Source organism: Chanodichthys erythropterus, chromosome 3 (assembly GCF_024489055.1).
Source record: "Chanodichthys erythropterus isolate Z2021 chromosome 3, ASM2448905v1, whole genome shotgun sequence".
Classification (NCBI taxonomy): Eukaryota; Metazoa; Chordata; class Actinopteri; order Cypriniformes; family Xenocyprididae; genus Chanodichthys; species Chanodichthys erythropterus.
This window is the reverse complement of record NC_090223.1, coordinates 16,933,543-16,952,131: the sequence shown is the minus strand read 5'-3', so window position 1 is coordinate 16,952,131 and position 18,589 is coordinate 16,933,543. Positions and strand designations below refer to the sequence as shown.

The 18,589-nt window shown below is 37.0% G+C and overlaps 1 protein-coding gene across 2 annotated transcripts; it reads left to right on the top strand.

Annotated features, from left to right (window-relative positions):
* Positions 1–826: 826 nt before the first annotated feature.
* Positions 827–16,232, top strand: hook2 (hook microtubule-tethering protein 2). 2 transcript variants are annotated; one of them, XM_067381187.1, is made up of 23 exons: positions 827–955; positions 1,877–1,959; positions 2,326–2,386; positions 3,132–3,204; positions 3,303–3,353; positions 3,560–3,692; positions 4,946–5,013; positions 7,372–7,434; positions 7,524–7,604; positions 7,688–7,848; positions 9,083–9,223; positions 9,305–9,506; positions 9,595–9,705; positions 9,788–9,869; positions 9,986–10,052; positions 10,880–11,017; positions 12,252–12,339; positions 12,981–13,015; positions 13,092–13,174; positions 13,326–13,429; positions 13,524–13,631; positions 13,721–13,792; positions 15,039–16,232. In XM_067381187.1, the coding sequence occupies exons 5-23, from the start codon at positions 3,333–3,335 to the stop codon at positions 15,168–15,170; spliced, it is 1,890 nt and encodes a 629-aa protein (XP_067237288.1). In that variant the 5' UTR covers positions 827–955; positions 1,877–1,959; positions 2,326–2,386; positions 3,132–3,204; positions 3,303–3,332; the 3' UTR covers positions 15,171–16,232. The 2 variants fall into 2 exon arrangements, with proteins under 2 accessions (XP_067237288.1, XP_067237287.1); XM_067381186.1 differs by lacking the exon at positions 2,326–2,386 and having other exon boundaries at positions 833–955.
* Positions 16,233–18,589: the final 2,357 nt, after the last annotated feature.

Here is an 18,589-nt window from a genome sequence, read left to right as displayed (position 1 = left end):
CGAAAAGAAATTAAGGTTTTTGATGAAAACATTCCAGGATTATTCCCCTTATAGTGGAATTCAATGGCCTCCAAACGGTTGAAGGTCAAAATTACAGTTTCAGTGCAGCTTTAAAGATATCAGACGAGGAAAAAGGGTCTTCGATCGGTCACCCCCCCCCCCCCCAAAAAAAAAAAAAAATTGTAAATGTATATATACATTAAGCATATAGGCCTATGCTTTATATAAACAGATGATCGCCTTCCAAGTGCTTCCACCAAAACCGCAAAACGCGGCGCCAGTTCAATTTTTTTCGTAAGTTGAATAGGGAAAGCGTAGGACATACAGCGTAAGCTTTTTGAAGAATACAAAAGTGCGGTTTTGGCGGAAGCACTTGGAAGGCGATCATTTAAAGCATATACATTTATTTTATTTTTTTTAAATGACTGATCGTTTCACTTGATAAGACTCTTATTCCTCTTCTGGTATAATTTAAAGCCCTTTGAAGCTGCACTGAAACTGCAATTTTGACCTTCAACCGTTTGGGCTCCACTGAAGTCCACTATAAGGAGAATAATCCTGGAATGTTTTCATAAAAAACCTTAATTTCTTTTCGACTGAAGAAAGAATGAACATCTGAGTAAATTATCAGGAAATTTTAATTTGAAAGTGAACTAATACTTTAAAGAGGTAACGTTTAGTGACTGGATAACTCAATAATTGTATATTTTTGGCATTTTAATCAATTATGTACATTTAAGGACCGCTGTCATCAAATATCTAGAGCGCGCGTCGTTCCGTTGTTATGGCGACGGCGCCTACTAGGGTTCTCGCGGCGCAAATATGTGCGTCGATGACGCGTCCAGTTCGTGTGCGCGCATTTAGCAGCGCTGCTAGTGTGTGTGTTTGTGTAACGGCACAAACCGGCACCATGAGCCTGAATAAACATCAACTGAGTGACTCTTTATTTATCTGGGTAAGATATAAACCCATTCCATTGACTTACTGTGGTATGTAGAGCGTGTTTGCCTGTGTTCAGCGAGAATAAAGTAGTTTGTTGTTGTGTAGCGCGCTAGCCTGTTAGCAGCAGGTGGATCTCCTCAGACTTCATGAATTTTATTGCTGTTTTCTGTGGATTATACACTCGTAAATCAGTCTGACGATTTCATTAGTGCTTTATACCGTGTGTGTTAAACTCGTTATGTAACTGATCAAAGGTCTTAAAATGAGTTTAGAGCTGATTATAAGAGTTCAAAATAACTTAGACCTAGGTTAAATCCCCATCAAATTAAATAATATAAATGCCCTTCAAAACGACGTTATTTTAAAGGCTGTTGAGAAACAAACCCTTACTTTAGCTCAGTAAACTCACTGTTTGTGATCTCATGAGCTGCTCATATTGACTTTCTCTGCTGCAAATGTGTCAGAATAATAAGTAACCTATTATTGTAGTCTTTTCATGTTTTTCTGACTCGGTAGACACAGATAATATTACTGTAAACTGTCTAATAGATCATAAAGTAACTTGAAGATTTCAGAAATGTAATTGTTCTCCAGTATACCAAGAGTTTTCAAACATGTGATGAACACCCATCCTAAAATTATATATATATATTATAAAGTCCCAATTTATACTGTGAAAGATTAAAACTTTATTTGGAAAATATTTACTTTATACTGTGCTATGTATTATTTATTTGTATATCTTAATAAATTTGTATTGTTTAATTTTATTTAAAATCTATTTTTATTTATTTATATTAATCTATTTTTTATCATTTATTAATTTTAATATATTTATTTACTTTTAAATGCGTCTCAGACCCTAAACAGGACATTTTAAACTCTGTCCAGTGTTAGTCTAATTTCTGTCCTGACTTTTGTCTGTGTGTTTCAGCTGCAGACGTTTCAGGTGCCGTCGTGTGCGAGCAAACATGAGCTGACCAGTGGCGTGGCCATCGCACATGTGCTCAACAAAATGTGAGTGTTCACGTCATCGCATGTGGGTGTGATTTTCTGCAAATGTTTGTGATGGAATGTCAAATATTGCTCTGAAAGCTGATCTGACAGATGCGCTGGATGTCTGATACACTGTTATCACCAACACACATCTGACAATGTCAAATATGACAGCTGCTCATGTCTTCATGTTAAATAAATAATTATCATTTACTCTCCCTCAAGAACACTATGTCCCAAGTGTTAAGATGGAAAAAAAGACTCATATTTAATGGGGTGGTTGATTATGATATCACTTTTTTAATTTTAGTTAGTGTGTAATGTTGCTGTTTGAGCATCAGTTACGATGCTCAAAGTTCAATGCAAAGGGAATATTTTCTTTTACAGAAATCACTTGTTAAGGACTACAATAAACAGCTGGTAGGGACTACAACAAGTTTCTTCCTGGGTTAGTGACATCATAAATCCTAAATTTTACATAAACCCCGCCCCCGAGAACACACAACAAAGGAGGTGAGGTCATGTTGGGCTGCTTTAGAGATTTGTTGTAATCGAGGGTTGTTGCCATGCCGTCATTTTTACGCCGCACTGCTTCACAAACGAGGTTCAATTCAACGCTGGATTTGCACAAAAGATGAGCATGACGACACATGCTAGTCGATGAGTTGAATCAACTCCACAGCAACTACATAAATTTATCCACTAACCATTTAGAAACGTCCAGTTTCATTCTAAAAGTTGTAACTTCTTCCCGAGTCTCTCCATCAGTGTCGACTCCGGTTTGAACAATGTAAGGCTAAACACCGTTACTGACAATCCTCATTTTGGCTGCGTGAGATTCTCCAGTTTTGTTGTTGTTGAGCTGTTAAAGCCCCGCCCCCTTTCCAGCAGCAGCTCATTTGCATTTAAAGGGACACACACAAAAACGGCGTGTTTTTGCTCACACCCAAATAGGGGCAAATTTGACAAGCTACAATAAAAGATCTGTGGGGTATTTTGAGCTGAAACTTCACAGACACATTCTGGGGACACCAGAGACTTATATTACATCTTGTGGAAAGGGGCATTATAGGTCCCCTTTAAAGTCATTAATCTTTCCTTCTGCTGGTCTAAATCAGGATGCATACCAAAAAAATTGTCGGTTTTGTATTTTAGGAGTATTTCTGATCTGTTTGCTTTTCTGTTTTTGTCAGAGATCCATCCTGGTTTAATGAAACATGGCTCAGCAGGATAAAAGAGGAGGGCGGCACAAACTGGAGGCTGAAGGTATTTTACTCTAGCTTTACTCTTTCTTATTCTGCTCAGGCATTTTCTGTACAGTTTATGGTGTGTGTGTCTCAGTGAACATTTATATGCTCTGACAGGTCAGCAACCTCAAGAAGATTCTTCAGAGCATGATGGAGTATTATCATGATGTGAGTATTGAGGTTTGACTGATGTCTGTATTAATGCATCTTTCATTTGAGCCTTTAAACCAGACGTTTTACACACACAAACACACACACACACACACACACACACACACACAATATATATGTGTATATATATATATTAAACTATTAAAGAAACTGTTATTGGCTAGTAACGCGCATCTCCTTGTGTCATGTGCCGTCTCTGTCAGGTGTTGAGTCAGCAGGTGTCTGATGAGCACGTCCCTGACGTGAGTCTGATCGGTGAGATGGGTGACGTGACTGAACTGGGCCGTTTGCTGCAGCTGGTTCTGGGCTGCGCCGTCAGCTGTGATCAGAAACAAGGTATAGCTGCTCGTAACAGACCCAAACTCTCACAGGATATGAAGGAATTATAAACCACGTGTTCAGTCGTGTCACCTTCACAGTGTTTGAGAGAATGACTAGAAAAGAGAACAAAAACTGAAAGGAGATTAAAGCAACCCCCACTGACAGCGTGAATGGAGACAGAGAGAGACGAGCACAATGGGAGATCATTAGATGAGGGGAATGATGGGAAGAGCCAGATGGAGGAAGTTCCCATAGTGTGTGAAACGCTGTTTACACCTGTTATTAACGTCCTCTAAATGGGTTCTTGTTAGATCAAAATCTCAGTAATAGGTAGAATATTTGTAATCACAGTCATCAGTTTAAGAAACAGGCGCCTTGACCCTTGTGATGTGTGTCAGCAGCGCGAGATCTCGGGATGACCAAGCAGACACAGATCAAGTGTGGTAGATTTATTCAGGAAGAAGGGTCATATTTATAGACAGAGGTCAAACAATGCAATCTCCATGACGGCTTGAGCATCCAATCATACAACTTAAGAATCAAACCTTACCATATATGGCATTTCAAGAAATATAATAACAAATAAGAAATGTATGTGCGTAAATGTGTGTGTCTTCAACTTCTGGTTACGTGTGTCCAAGGACTACTACTTCTTGTTTTGTCTAGTTAGGTACATGATGTACACAATGGAAAATCCCAAGACACAGAGAAAGACAAAAAGTAAAACCTGAGAAATAAGGAATTATTTAACAGTTCTGAAACATTCTGATTAAGCCATGTTTAAAGTCATATTAAGAAACCAGAACTAATGGTCAAAGGTCTCCTTCAGCTGTCTGCCAGTTAAAAGCAAAAATATATCTGACCATATATAAAGCCACAATATCAACTTTGACAACACAGTGTTAAATTATTATTATTTTTTTAAAAGAGTTTTTTCCATTTCCTGAAAACTAGCATTTTTGGAGATATTGCCTGACAGTGACAATATGCAGAATAATCAATTTACTATTAAACAATATTCAATTGAACTGGTTTTCTGTGAATAGAAAGTGGACTATATATTTAAAATTTCATATTCATAGTCATTCTGCCCCAGTGCAGTATTTGTTTACTGAACATTAATATTTTATTTATATTTCCTGGTTGAATGTAGATGAATGTTTTTATAACATGCATGGTTATTAATCTCAGAATGGTTAGTGATGTTGAACAAATTAGCATTTATTTGTCTGACAGGTATCATAATCATGAACTGGTTGTCTTCACAGAGCACATTCAGCAGATCATGACGCTGGAGGAATCAGTGCAGCATGTTGTGATGACGGCCATACAAGAGGTACTCCTCCTTTACTCCTCTGTTTGTCTCTCTCTATTTAACTGCACACAATAAAACAGGGCTCGCCCCACTCAAAATAACCAAAGTTCAGTTATATTTTACTGATAATGCAGAAACATTTTAAAACAGACTTTCAGTGCGATCAGAGATAAATGTGACTTCTCCAGAACGCAATCACCCACAGATCTGCCTGTCTGAGACTCTGAGTGAGTATATGCAGATTAGTCAGGCAATGTTATATTATGTCAGCTTGCTAGTACCATTAAAGACCATGTTGTGTTTTCTGATGTGAAAATATGTTGAAGACACAAACCCAGACTGATTTATTCCTAATTCAGAATCATTTTGGAACGACAGCTCTAATTATTCCCTTAAAAGCGGATAGTCTTGTGCTGTTTTCAGATACATCTACAGTTTCACAAATACCTTTTTTTTATTGTTGTGATTCATCTGGTTGGTTTCACTCAACACTAAATAGTCCTTTGCCATCAAGTCTATGGGAGTTTTTCTCCTTACAGTCTATCACTGATCAGAGTCATATCTCACCTCTCTCTTCTCAATAAGCTGCACAGTTTGAGCCCTCATTCATGGGTTTACAACACACAGAGCAGGGCGAAAGATACACCCCAAACAACAACAAGAAATTCCTGTTTTTATATATATATATATATATATATATATATATATATATGTATATATATATATATATATATATATGTATATATATGTATATATATATATATATATATATATTTTTTTTTTTTTTTTTTTGTTTAAACAAATAAAATTAATATTCATTTCATTTGAAATTTTAATATTAAAATATTCTAAATATTATTATATCTTATTATTATTGTATTATATTTATGTGTGTCATATATCATATTGTATTTGCCATTATAATAAATTATAATTAATTTTATTTATAACATAATATAGAAATAATAATTGATATCAGATTATTAAAATATTACATAAACTTATACACATGTGTGTGCATATATATATATATATATATATATATATATATATATATATATATATATATTATATATAATATTAGTATTTGTTTTAATTTTTAATGGCTATAGCTAGAAGCCAATGAAGTAATAATTAATGATGATTAATTTCTATATGTCAAGTCAAGTCAAGTCAAATTTATTTATATAGCGCTTTTACAATTGGTAATTGTTTCAAAGCAGCTTTACATATTAGAAGCGCAGAAAAAAAAAAAGGGAAGTGGTTAAAACTGTACAAACAAGCGTGGTAATATGTAACACATACAAGATGGTGCTACATTAAGCCAATGTCGGCTGACTTCCAGGGGTGGAAAAAACCCCCTAGGAGAAAAACCCAGCGTGCTAGCACTGGGAAAAAAGTCCTAGGAGGGAAAAAACCCCTTGGAAGATATATATATGTAAATGTATATGGAGATCAAAATCTGAATTGTACATTTTTATTATAGAGTTTAAAAATCGATTATATATAAATATATGTAAGCGGATACGGGGATCCTGGGCTACGTTGTAGTCAGGTCCAGACGCAGGTTCTCCATCTGACCTGGATACGGCCTGGATCCAGCACCCGGCAAACCTCAGGATAAGCAGAGAGACAGATATTAGCGTAGATGCCATTCTTGTTCTGATGTACAGGTATATCTAGTGTTATAGGAAATGTTCTCGGTTCCGGCCGACCTAATTATTGCAGCGTAACAATCCTTTAACGGATTTGAAAAATGTTAATGTATTGATAATGTGTTATGTGTATGCAAGAGCAAAGAGATGTGTTTTTAGTCTAGATTTAAACTGACAGATTGTGTCTGCCTCCCGAACAATGCTAGGAAGATTGTTCCAGAGTTTAGGTGCTAAATAGGAAAATGATCTGCCGCCTTCAGTTGATTTTGATATTCTGGGTATTATCAACTGGCCTAAATTCTGAGATCGCAATAAACGTGAAGGACTATAATGCATTAAGAGCTCACTTAGGTACTGGGGAGCTAAACCATTTAGAGCTTTATAAGTAAGTAGCAAGATTTTAAAATCTATACGATGTTTAATAGGGAGCCAATGTAATATAATAATATAATATATACATTTGTATATAATAAACATAATAAAGAAAGATGCTGTCACTGTTGATCTTTATTCGTGTGTTTTCTCTGTAACTTCCTCCTTCAGGCGTTTTTCCCACATTAGAGTGAGAAGGAATACAGTCTCTGCATTGATCTCTGTATATCTGTGAAAACTCGCTCTGTTCTCCCAGAAGTCTGTCTGTTCTGTGTATAAAGAGCACCAGACTGAGCATGTGACTGCTGTGTGAGCCTGATCTAATGGAGACGTTACTGTGCTTGTCTTTCAGCTGCTCACTAAAGAGCCTGTGGAGGCAGGATCTCCAGAGTCATATGGAGACTTCGACAGTCAGGTGAGCGTGTGTTTTTTTTTTTTTAGATCAGACAGGCTCGTGTTTTCATCACTATCTCACTCTCTTCTGGCTGTTTTGTTGTACCTCAGTCCAGGAAGTATTATTTTCTAAGTGAAGAGACAGACGAAAGAGACTTCACGTCTCAGCGCTGCCGAGAGCTCCAGCAGCAGGTGACCATAACTAAATGACGATAAATGCCAGAGAGTTCAAGAGAACTGAGGTAAAAACTGAGATGTGCTTGTCTGTGTTTCAGCTGTCTGTTCTGATGGAGGAGAAGTCCTCGCTGCAGGTGGAGGTTCAGTCACTGCGGGAGCGTCTGACGCACTGCGAGCCGTCCGTCTCCTCCACCATCACCAACAAGAAGCTGCTGCTGCTGCAGAGTCAGATGGAGCAGCTGCAGGAGGAGAACTACAGGTGTGAGGCCCCTCGCGCAGCTCTGCCACGGGGCCCAGAATGATTAGGCTTAGTTCACACTGATGTCCAAACCTGATTTGTCTCTGACTCTGAAGTTATGGTCTGAACAACCAGAAGCGTACAAAATCTACAGTTTCATATGGATTTTAAGTTTTAAATAATTTGATTTTGCTAGATTAGACAAATTAGATTAGTATATAGACAAATAACATAACATTAATCATAATTCATTAATTCATAATTAATTAATTAATTAATGACTTAATGATGATGATGATTATTGTTTTTATTAACTATTATTGTAATTATGGTTGTTTTTATTTATAATAATATATCGGATATAGTATTTAATTATTTAATTTAATTATATTGTATCATACTATTACATACCATTTCTAAATTATAAATTAAATTATTAATCCAAATAAATGTATACTATTATTTAATTATATGATATCTATTCATGCAAATACAATATTATATTTCTATACAATATATAAAAATAGATTATATTATATTATTACATTAATCTAATATTATAGTAATAGTATGCTATAATATGTTATTTCTATGTTATATTATAAATAAAAGTAATCATAATAAATTATTCATTATTTCTTAATTGGCTCTGACTATATCTATTCATACATACAAATACAATATTATATTCCTATATAATAATAAATAAATAATATTGTAGTATTATATTTATGTAATATTAATACTATATTTTATTTGCAATTTATAAATTAAGTCAATCGAAATTAATCATAAATAATTATTACTTAATTGGCTTTGGCTATATCAGTTCATACAAAAAATATATTACTATATATTATATAAATATAATGTAATAGCATGTAATATATTCATAATATTAATATTTCTTTATTATAAATATATTATTTATCTATGTCTGACATTATTAATCTTCGTTGCTGTACTGTGTAACAAAATTGACATTTTTTTTAACATTGTGTGAATGTGAATATTAAATGTTACAATAAAATCGACCAGAAGGAGATCTCAATCCACTTTCTCAATCCACTTTCAAATCCAGATTCAGTGTGAATGCAAAAACTGATTGGTCCTTTTTGTTGTTTTAACTTCGACATCATCTTGATATCATATAAGCACCAGTGATATGAGAGATTATATGTTAAAACTGCATTATTTGTTATAATTATTACATATGATTTTTGACCAAACCGGAAGCCTGACTCTTGTGTTTCAGGCTGGAGAGCAGTCGAGACGACCAGCGGGTGCGAGCAGAGGTTCTGGAGCGAGAGGTGACCGATCTGCAGATGAGGAATGAGGAGCTCACCAGCCTCGCTCAGGAGGCCCAGTCCCTCAAAGACGAGATGGACATCCTCAGGTCAGACACGGAGACATGAAGCCTCTGTTTCAAACCCCACGCTCTTTCTTCAGTCATTCATCGCTCGTGTTTGTGTTTCAGGCACTCGTCTGACCGCGTGAGCCGCTTGGAGGCGATGGTGGACACGTACAAGCGTAAACTGGAGGATCTAGGCGATCTGCGCAGACAAGTGCGACTGCTGGAGGAGAGGAACCACGTCTACATGCAGCGCACCTGCGAGCTGGAGGAGGAGCAGCGCAGAGCGAACACCATCCGCTCGCAGCTCGACACCTATAAGAGACAGGTGAGCTGACACTGAACGCTGCCCCCGAAGCGTGTCATCTGAAACGGTACGTTCAGATGAATGAATGATGGATGTTTGTGTTCCTCAGGCTCACGAGATGAGCGCCAAACACTCGGCAGAGGCCATGAAAGCTGAGAAGTGGCAGTTTGAGTACAAGAACCTCAACGACAAATATGAGACCCTTCTGAAGGAGAGAGAGGTACAAAAATGATGACTCACATCACATGAGATGAAATGATAATGACTGTCTTACAGTAGCACTCTGAATGTGTCTGATGTAGAAGCTGATATCTGAGCGGGACACGCTGAGAGAGACGACTGAAGAGCTGAGATGTGCTCAAGTGCAGCAGCAGTGTTTAACAGGTCTCGCACACACAGCATCATAACCTGACAGCATGTACCAGCAGAAGCAGCACAAGCCCCGCCCTCTCTCACTCTATCGTCCAATCAGCTCTGTCCCTGACTGTGTGTGTTTGTAGATTCTCTGAGCGGAGATTCAGGAGCAGTTGGCAGCTTGGCGTCAGAAATCATGCCAACAGAGTTCAGGTGAGCGCTAGCCAGTGTTAACACGTCAGAAACGCTTGTTACATTATTTACTAATTAATTTTTCAAGAAATGTCATATAAAATATTTAAATATATAAAAATCGATCATTTTTATATAAAACATTTTTATACAATTTTTTTATAGTTTTATTTATGTTTTTGATTTTATTTTCAATTTTCAATTTGACTTTAGTTTTTTTAAATAGTTGTATTAGTTTTTATTTTGTCAATGTAGCTTTTATGAATATTTATTTCAGTTTTAGTAATTTTAGCACATCAAATTAAACTACAATGAGAAATGTTGCTTTGGCAACTAGCTAAAATAAAATAAGTTGTACCTTTTTTATATTTTATTTTATTTCAGTTAAAATTTACTTTTAAGAACATTTGTTTTTTATTGTTTTAGTTATTAATTAGTTTTTACTTTTTTTTTCACTTTTTTTTTCAAATATTTTAAATCCATTATATAAATAAATGAGGGTTTTCACACTTGATTATTTAAAAAAATAAAATAAATAAATAAAATAAAATTTTCTTTTTGTGATCCTGACTTACCAGACTAGTACTTTTGTGATAAATAAATTATATGAGTTTAATAAATTGTATGAATTATATAATCAGATGATAACAAAATTTACATGATGATCACAATTATGTCAGTATATGTAATAATTGTTTTTAGTAGTAGCTGGTTGAGTGTCTGGACTTCTACTTTAACATTTGAGCAGCTTGGCAGTTTGAAAACACAACATTAATCACACACAGACACAAGATAATGAGTCTGACATATGAAGGTGTTTTCTCTGTATGTGTGTGTGTTTGTTTCAGGGATACAGTCGTGCGTCTGCAGCAGGAGAATAAGATGCTGTGTGTTCAGGAGGAGTCTTACAGACACAGACTGGAGGAGCTGCAGACGCAGCTGGAGGAATCGCAGCGCTGCCAGAACACACTGGAGACTCAGAACAGGTGTGTGTGTGTGAGAGAGAGATTAGGGTCAAGTCTGATGAGTGTTTCAGTGGTTTGGAGGAATGTGAAGGTTATACACTGATATATTAGCTGAAATATCACTTACTCCAGTCTTCAGTGTCACATGATTAGGGCTGTTGAGGTATAGGGATTTCCCTTGCAGTGATTTTGAGTGGCTCAAAATCACGATATGCGATATTTTTACCATATTATGATCTTAATTGTTGTTATTTTGCTATATAAATAAGCTAATTGGGCTATTATTAAATTTATACCAGTAAGTTCTAATTCTCCAATCAGACTGGAGGACAATAGAATTTCCAAAAAAGGGATGTTTTTTTTTAAGAAATCCAAAATAATTTCTCCATCCAATATAAAAATAATCCTTACAGCTCCAGGGGTTTAATAAAGACCTTTTTGAAGTGAAGCGATGAGTTTTTCTTAGAAAGATATCCATATTTAAAGCTTTATCAATTCAAAATAACTATCTTCTGGCAGACAGCTGTACCAATACTGCATAAGTCAACTTGTTGCTCAAGATTTACCCGTGACGTGATGTATTACGCAGGATGTAGGAGTATCATAAGATTAGATGCATCTCGTGGTTCAAACAAATATGGCTGTGCAACAAACTCAAGCTCCTCTTCTCTTATATTGAAATCCTCCAACCTTTCTCTTTAAAAATTCAAGTTTTAGACTTTCAGTTTGTGACCATTGTTTTGTTTTGCTCTCTCTTCTGAGCTTCTGTGTTCATCATTACATCATGCATCAGGTCAGAGGTCAGAAGCAAGTTATTATAGTTAATACATTTTTATATATTGATATTTTTCTTACAAAAACCCATCACTTCGATTCAGAAGGCCTTTATAGACCCCCTGGAGCCGTATGGATTATTTTAATGATGGATGGATAAAGGTTTTTTGGCTTCAAAATCTTGACACCGACCCCCCCCCCTCCACTACTATTCACTACTATTCACTACTATTATAAAGCTTGGAAAAGCCAGGATGTTTCTAAATATTTCTCCAATTGTGTTTGTCTGAAAGAAGATAGTCATATACACCTAGGATGGCTTGAGGGTGAGTAAATCAGGGGATAATTATTGGGTCAACTAACTCTTTAAATGTTGACAGGATACTTTGACAAAGATATCGCTTTAATCTTCTGATAGTGAACTGATTTTTTTCAGTTATGACGTGTGATATGCGAATGACGTGTTGTCTCTGTCTGTCAGGTTGAGTCAGCAGCAGATATCAGAGCTGACGTCTCAGGTCGAGGAGCTGCAGAGAGCTTTACAGGAGCAGGACAGCAAAACTGAGGATGTCAGTAACACAGAAACACATACACAGATCCGTATCTGATTGACAGAACTCATTCAAGCCACTCATTCTTCACATCATGATTGTGTTCAAGCTAAAATCACTCATCTGAAGTTGAGTTCAAATCCTCAAACACAAAATGCTGCTGTCTGATGGATGATCTGTCTCTCGTCTGGAAATCATGTCAAGTCAAATCCCAAGTGAAAGTCCTTTCCTTCAGAAATCATTATGTAATGTTAAATGTGTAGTGAATGGCGGCTTTAGAGGCGTTTCTCCTCAGACAGCAGCGATTGAGTGATCTCCATCTGTTTGTGATTCATGTAATATCACTCACCTGATCATCTGATCCTGATGCAAAACTACTGAATTTCCCTGTAAAGAGTCTCACTGTCTCTGGTTATTTGTGTGTGAAATCTGTAACTGATTTGTTTGCGGTGATGAAATTAACGCCTGCTCGTCTGTTTTTATCCGCCCACTTCTCCTAATCGACCAATCATCCGCCGCCTCAGGTCATTGTAAGTACCGCCCACCAGCCCGTCTGCTTTCTGATTGGACACTGATTGTTACTGAGTTGTAAATGTGTTGCGATGAACACAGAATATCATCTGTCACTGTCTGACGGATCTACTTCTCTTTCCCAACAGTCGTCGCTGTTAAAGAAGAAGCTGGAGGAGCATCTGTGAGTGTCTCTGATCTCTGTGAAGCAGCGTCGCTCATCAAATCTTGTTTTAATGTTGTATATGTGTTTTCTGCAGGGTGAAGCTCCATGAGGCTCATTCTGACCTGCAGAAGAAGCGAGAGGTGATCGATGATCTGGAGCCGCACGTGGACAGCAACAGTGAGTGAACTCACACATGACTAGCAGCAGGTCAAAGGTCACTCTGATTAACAGCTCATAGACACTCTCATACATGACACTACAAAGCTGTTTAGTCTTATGGAAACACCTGAGATACTGAGTAATGAAGTTCTGTCTGTGTGTCTGTCAGTGGCAAAGAAGATCGATGAGCTGCAGGAGATCCTGAAGAAGAAGGATGAAGACATGAGACGAATGGAGGAGAGATACAAGAGATACGTGGACAAAGCTCGCACGGTCAGTTTGATGTCAGGTTCACTCAGGATGCAGAAAGATAATGTATATCTATACACACAGATAACAGTGCACATGTCATATGTGTGTGTTTCAGGTGATTAAGACTCTAGACCCGAAGCAGAAGAGTAACGTGGTTCCTGCTGAAGTTCAGGCCCTAAAGAACCAGCTGACAGAGAAAGACAGAAAAATACAACATATGGAGGTCAGACACACAAACACACTCATTGTTGGTCTGTGACTCTGTTTTACTATGGTAATGATCATCTTGTTCTCGTGTCTGTCTGTTTTCAGCATGATTTTGAGAAGACGCGCTCCAGACACGACCAGGAGGAGAAGCTCATCATCTCGGCATGGTACAACATGGTAAGAAGATATTCCAGATCAGTCAGAACAGCTTGTGACTAGTTTTGTTAAGGTTATTTATGTACTATTATAGTTTTTATTAATATTTTGGTATTTACACTTGACAATCGGGTTTCGGACCATATTAAGTGTTACCAAAATATTAATTAACTATTCATTACCTATGTAATATTTAAGTTGGAATTGCGAGAAATAAAGTCAGAATTGTGTGATATAAAGTTGGAATTGCAAAACATGAACTCAGAATTGCGAGAAATAAAGTTGAGAAATAAAGCCGTAATTGTGAGAAATAAACTTGGAATTGTGAGAAATAAAATCAGAAAAAAGTTGGAATTGTGAGAAACAATGTAGGAATTGCGAGAAATGTCGTCAGAATTGGGGGAAATAATGTCGGAATTTGGAGAAATAAAGTTGAGACATAAAGTCGTAATTGTGAGAGATAAAGTCGGAATTGCGAAAAATAAACTCAGAATTGTGGGAAATAAACTTGGGATTATGAGCAATAAAATCGGAAGTGCGAGAAATAACGTAGGAATTGCGATTGTGAGAAATAGTCGTAATTGTGAGAGATAAAGCAGGAATTGAAGGAAATAAATTTGAAATTGTGAGAAATAAACTCCAAATTGCGAGAAATAAAAGTTGGAATTGCGAGAAATAGTCGGAATTGAGATGAACAAAGTTGAGAAATAAAGTTATAATTGTGGGAAATAAAGCCCTAATTGTGAGATATAAAGTCGGAGTTGCGAAAAATGAACGTAGAATTTTGTGAAACTTGGAATTGTGAGAAATATAGTTGAGTCGGAACTGAGAGAAATAAAGTTGTAATTGCGAGCAATAAAAACGGAATTGCGAGATATAAACTCGGAATTGCGAAAAATTTACTCAGAATTTTGAGATATTATTTTGGAATTGTGAGAAATAAAGTTGAGAAAATCAGAATTGCAAGACATAAAGTTGGAATTATGAGAAATAAAAACGGAATTGTGAGAAATAAAGTGGAGAAATAAACTCGGAAATGTGAAAAATAAAGTCAGAATTGCTAAAGACAAACTCAGAATTAACTTTTAATTTTTTTTATTATGTGACGGAAGAAAGCTTCCATAAAATGGCAAGTTTAAATTATTTTCTCTAAAATCAACAGCAGTTCACAGATTCTGCATGTCGTGCATTTAATAATCAACTTGAGCTCTACATCACTCCATTCCTATCATTAAACGTACGCTCTCTCCTCCTGTGTGTTACTCAGGGAATGGCTCTTCATCAGAAGGTGGCAGGAGAGCGATCCGGATCCAGTTCTGGTTCGGCTCAGTCCTTCCTGGCCCAGCAGAGACAGTCGACACACGCGCGCCGAGGACTGGCCCGTCTGCAGCCCAGATGAACAAACACGGATCTCCCATTCAGACGATCAACACTCAAACTCGACCGGATCTGTCCGTGGCCTAATCAGGACGCAGGGCTTCATGCTTCACTTTATTTCTCTTTCAGCACTTTCTGATCGTCCTGCTGAGAATGTAGAAACAACACGTGGAGGATGATTTTAATTATCTTTTAGATGATGTTTTGTTTATTTTTAGTTGACCCGAGCGTCAGTATGTAGTTGTCTTATTTTAGTGTTAATTAGTGCCAGAGGGTCTTCATCGGGCCGCAGGAGCGAACGAGTTTAATGAAGTAGATCAACATTTTGATTCTTTTAATTATGTTTTGAGGGTTTTATTAAGGTTGTACGGTAGTTTTTGTGTTCATCAGGGTACGGTGCATGTGTGAGTGCACTTAAAACACTCAGTGCCTTCAATCATCCATCATCATCGGTCAGCTGTCAATCATGTGTGTGACATCTCATCAAACCAAACTCTGAATGCTGGGATGCCTTTAATGCATCGAACAAATGAAGTGCTTTTATTATTATTATTTTCATTTAATCATAGTTTCATTATGAGTCTGATTAAATATGAGCTGCTGTGTTTTGTGTGAATGTGGAACTGGAAACAACACTAATCGGAGATGAACTTCTGGAGGATTTTCTACCTGCACATGTGGTCATTTGCATGTGAAAACTGCTGCTTTACCATTTTTATAATGGTTGTTTTTTTTTAATTGTAACGTCACCAAAGTCTGCTACTGAAGGTTGATCCTGTAGCTTGTATTTATTGATCTTCAGTCACTACTGTATGTCCAGAAACACTACTGATCTCACCCTTATCAGTCCAAACACTGAGGTTTGTTCTCTCACGATCTCCAGATGTTGGTTTGTTTGTTCTTTACACTGCAGTTTTTCACAGTTTTTTGCTTTATGAATGTTCTGTCACATATGTTCTGATAGTTTTGTTTGTGTTTTATCACAATGTTCAATCGTGTTGTTGGTGTTGGACTGATGGGGTCGGTACATGAATAAATCACTTTAATCTCACTGTCCTTCTCTTTGCACTACAATAAACGAGATTGGTACAAAAATAATCCGTTTTGTGTGAGGTCACTGTCACATTAGCTAAAGAGGTGTATAAATTAAGTCCATCGAATTGTTTTGATTTAAGGTGTGGTCACATTTTGTTCCATTGACAACTATATAGAAAGATGGTTCACTCCTTTTAGTTGTGAGAGATAAATACAAATTGATAAATAATAGATCTATATGTTTAAATAAAAAGATGTGTATGTATAATTAAATACATTTTTAGTCTAGGAAGTAACTGTGCATATAGTCCATTGCGGTTTAGTACATGATGCCAAGGAATAATTCTGAGTGTAAAAGTAGGCTGTCAAATAATTTTTACAATAAGTTAGCCTCCATTGTGTAACAATAAGCAAATTACAATGATACACATTTATTATTCACAATATGGAAACTGGAAAAAAAACATAGTTCATTATGAACATGACTCAAACATGCCATTAATGGTCTTATTCCTCTTTTATTTTTTGAACAATCAGCAATCAATACCGCCAACAGAGCAAACACTGACCAGAATGGATAAATCACAGAAGGATGTCTATAAAGTAAATGTATCGAATTAATAGACAAATTAAATATTTAACTAAGGCACTATGCCACCCTCTTTAACAGGGAATATATGAGTACAATATATTAGTACTTGTAGATTAATCCCAAACAAAATTCACACACACAGGTAAGTGGTTTTAAGAAGAGAAGGGCCTAGACATAAATACTCAAAACAAAACATTATTTCATCAATCAAACACTAATTTAAAAATCACTAAAAGACTGTAGGACCCGGACTACAATCATGAAGCAGAGAAAATTTAGAAAAGGAGGTCGAGGCTTACCAATGGCAGAAATCGTTTGGAAGGAGGTCTGGAAATTTGAGTATGGAAAAGTATGGAATTGTGAAATGGAAAATGTGTAGGAACCCTGTGTTAATGACTGTCCTAACAGTCTGTCACAGGCGATTCTATTTAAAAAAAATTCTCTCATCAATTATCCTTTGACTATGTTCTGGCCCGCCAACTAATGCCAAATATTTTTTTTGGACGAAGGAGCACAGGACACAGACGAAGGAGTGGAAACACGGGAACATCAGGTAAGCAAATGGGTAAGGAGTCTAGGTAAGTGAAAACAAGACCAGACATTGAAGTGCAGGGAGTGCAAGTCTATATAGTGCTGGTGTGATGAGGTGCAGGTGCAGATGACAGTGACAGTACCCCCTCCTCCATGGGCAGCTCCTGACGACCGGATGGGGCGATGACAATGGGGTCTACCTTGACCCAGAGGAGCAGGGCGGTCCGGATAGTTGGTACGGAACTCGGTTAGAAGTGAGGGGTGAAGGATGTTGTGACGGTTGACCCAGGAAAGTTCCTCTGGGCCGTAGTCCTCCCAGTCGACGAGGTATTCCAGCATTGGACCCCGTCTTCGAGAGTCAAGAATCGCCCACAACTGGTAGATGTTTTCCTCCTCAGCGATGTCGGGAGGAGGTACCGCATCGTTACCGAGATCTGTGGAGGGAGGAGACAAGGGTTCAGTGTGAGGCTTTAAGAGTGAGACATGAAATGAAGGTGAGATGCGATACTGAGGAGGTAAGTTGACCTGTAGGTTACTTCATTGAGCTGCCTCTGAATGGTGAATGGTACAAAATTTTTTGTGGGATTCATTGTCACATTAGCTAAAGAGGTGTATGTGTATAAATAAAGTCCATCGAACTTTGTTGTGTTGATTTAAGGGGCAGTCACCAAACCTTTGAACAGTAGTGTTAGTGTATATTGTTACAAAATGTCTCTAACTGCAGAAAGATTTCAATACACACCATGTTTTAAATGCTTGTCTATAACCTGTCCAGTTTGAACCACTCCAAGTGGGACTCAAACCCGGTTCGCTGGCATGGAAGGCAGTAGTGATGTGTCGTTCTTGAACGATTCGTTCATTTTGAACGAATCTTTAATGTAACTCGGGAAGAACGAGTCGTCTCGGGGGGTGATTCGTTCAGTCGCGCATGTGCAATATTCTACAGGTTATGTACTGCTAGTAGTAGTTCACCTGATGATTCAATCCATCGCGCTCTGGCTGCGAGATGGACGCGCGCAGCTCTTGTCATATATCACAACTTTTGCAGTGTTTTCAGCCACATAACGTTTCTTTTGAGGTTTCAGGCGTTTAAATACACATAAGCACCATTAAAACAATACATTTAGAGTTTATAAAATACGCACTGATGTCAGACATAAGTGGAAGGAGCAATAACAATCCATTCAAATATAATTTGCCGACATTTATTCATATCAGACACACATAACGGGCCCAAGCAACTATAAAGTTTACTATATTATTCTTCCAGTTCACCAGCCACT

Bases quoted from the DNA above. Each gene is read 5' to 3' on its own strand.
- hook2 (XM_067381186.1), top strand. From the start codon at position 833: ATGACGCGTCCAGTTCGTGTGCGCGCATTTAGCAGCGCTGCTAGTGTG. The intron at 1,960-3,131 runs GTGAGTGTTCAC...TGTTTTTGTCAG, and splicing joins GCACATGTGCTCAACAAAAT to AGATCCATCCTGGTTTAATG. The intron at 11,018-12,251 runs GTGTGTGTGTGT...TCTGTCTGTCAG, and splicing joins ACACTGGAGACTCAGAACAG to GTTGAGTCAGCAGCAGATAT.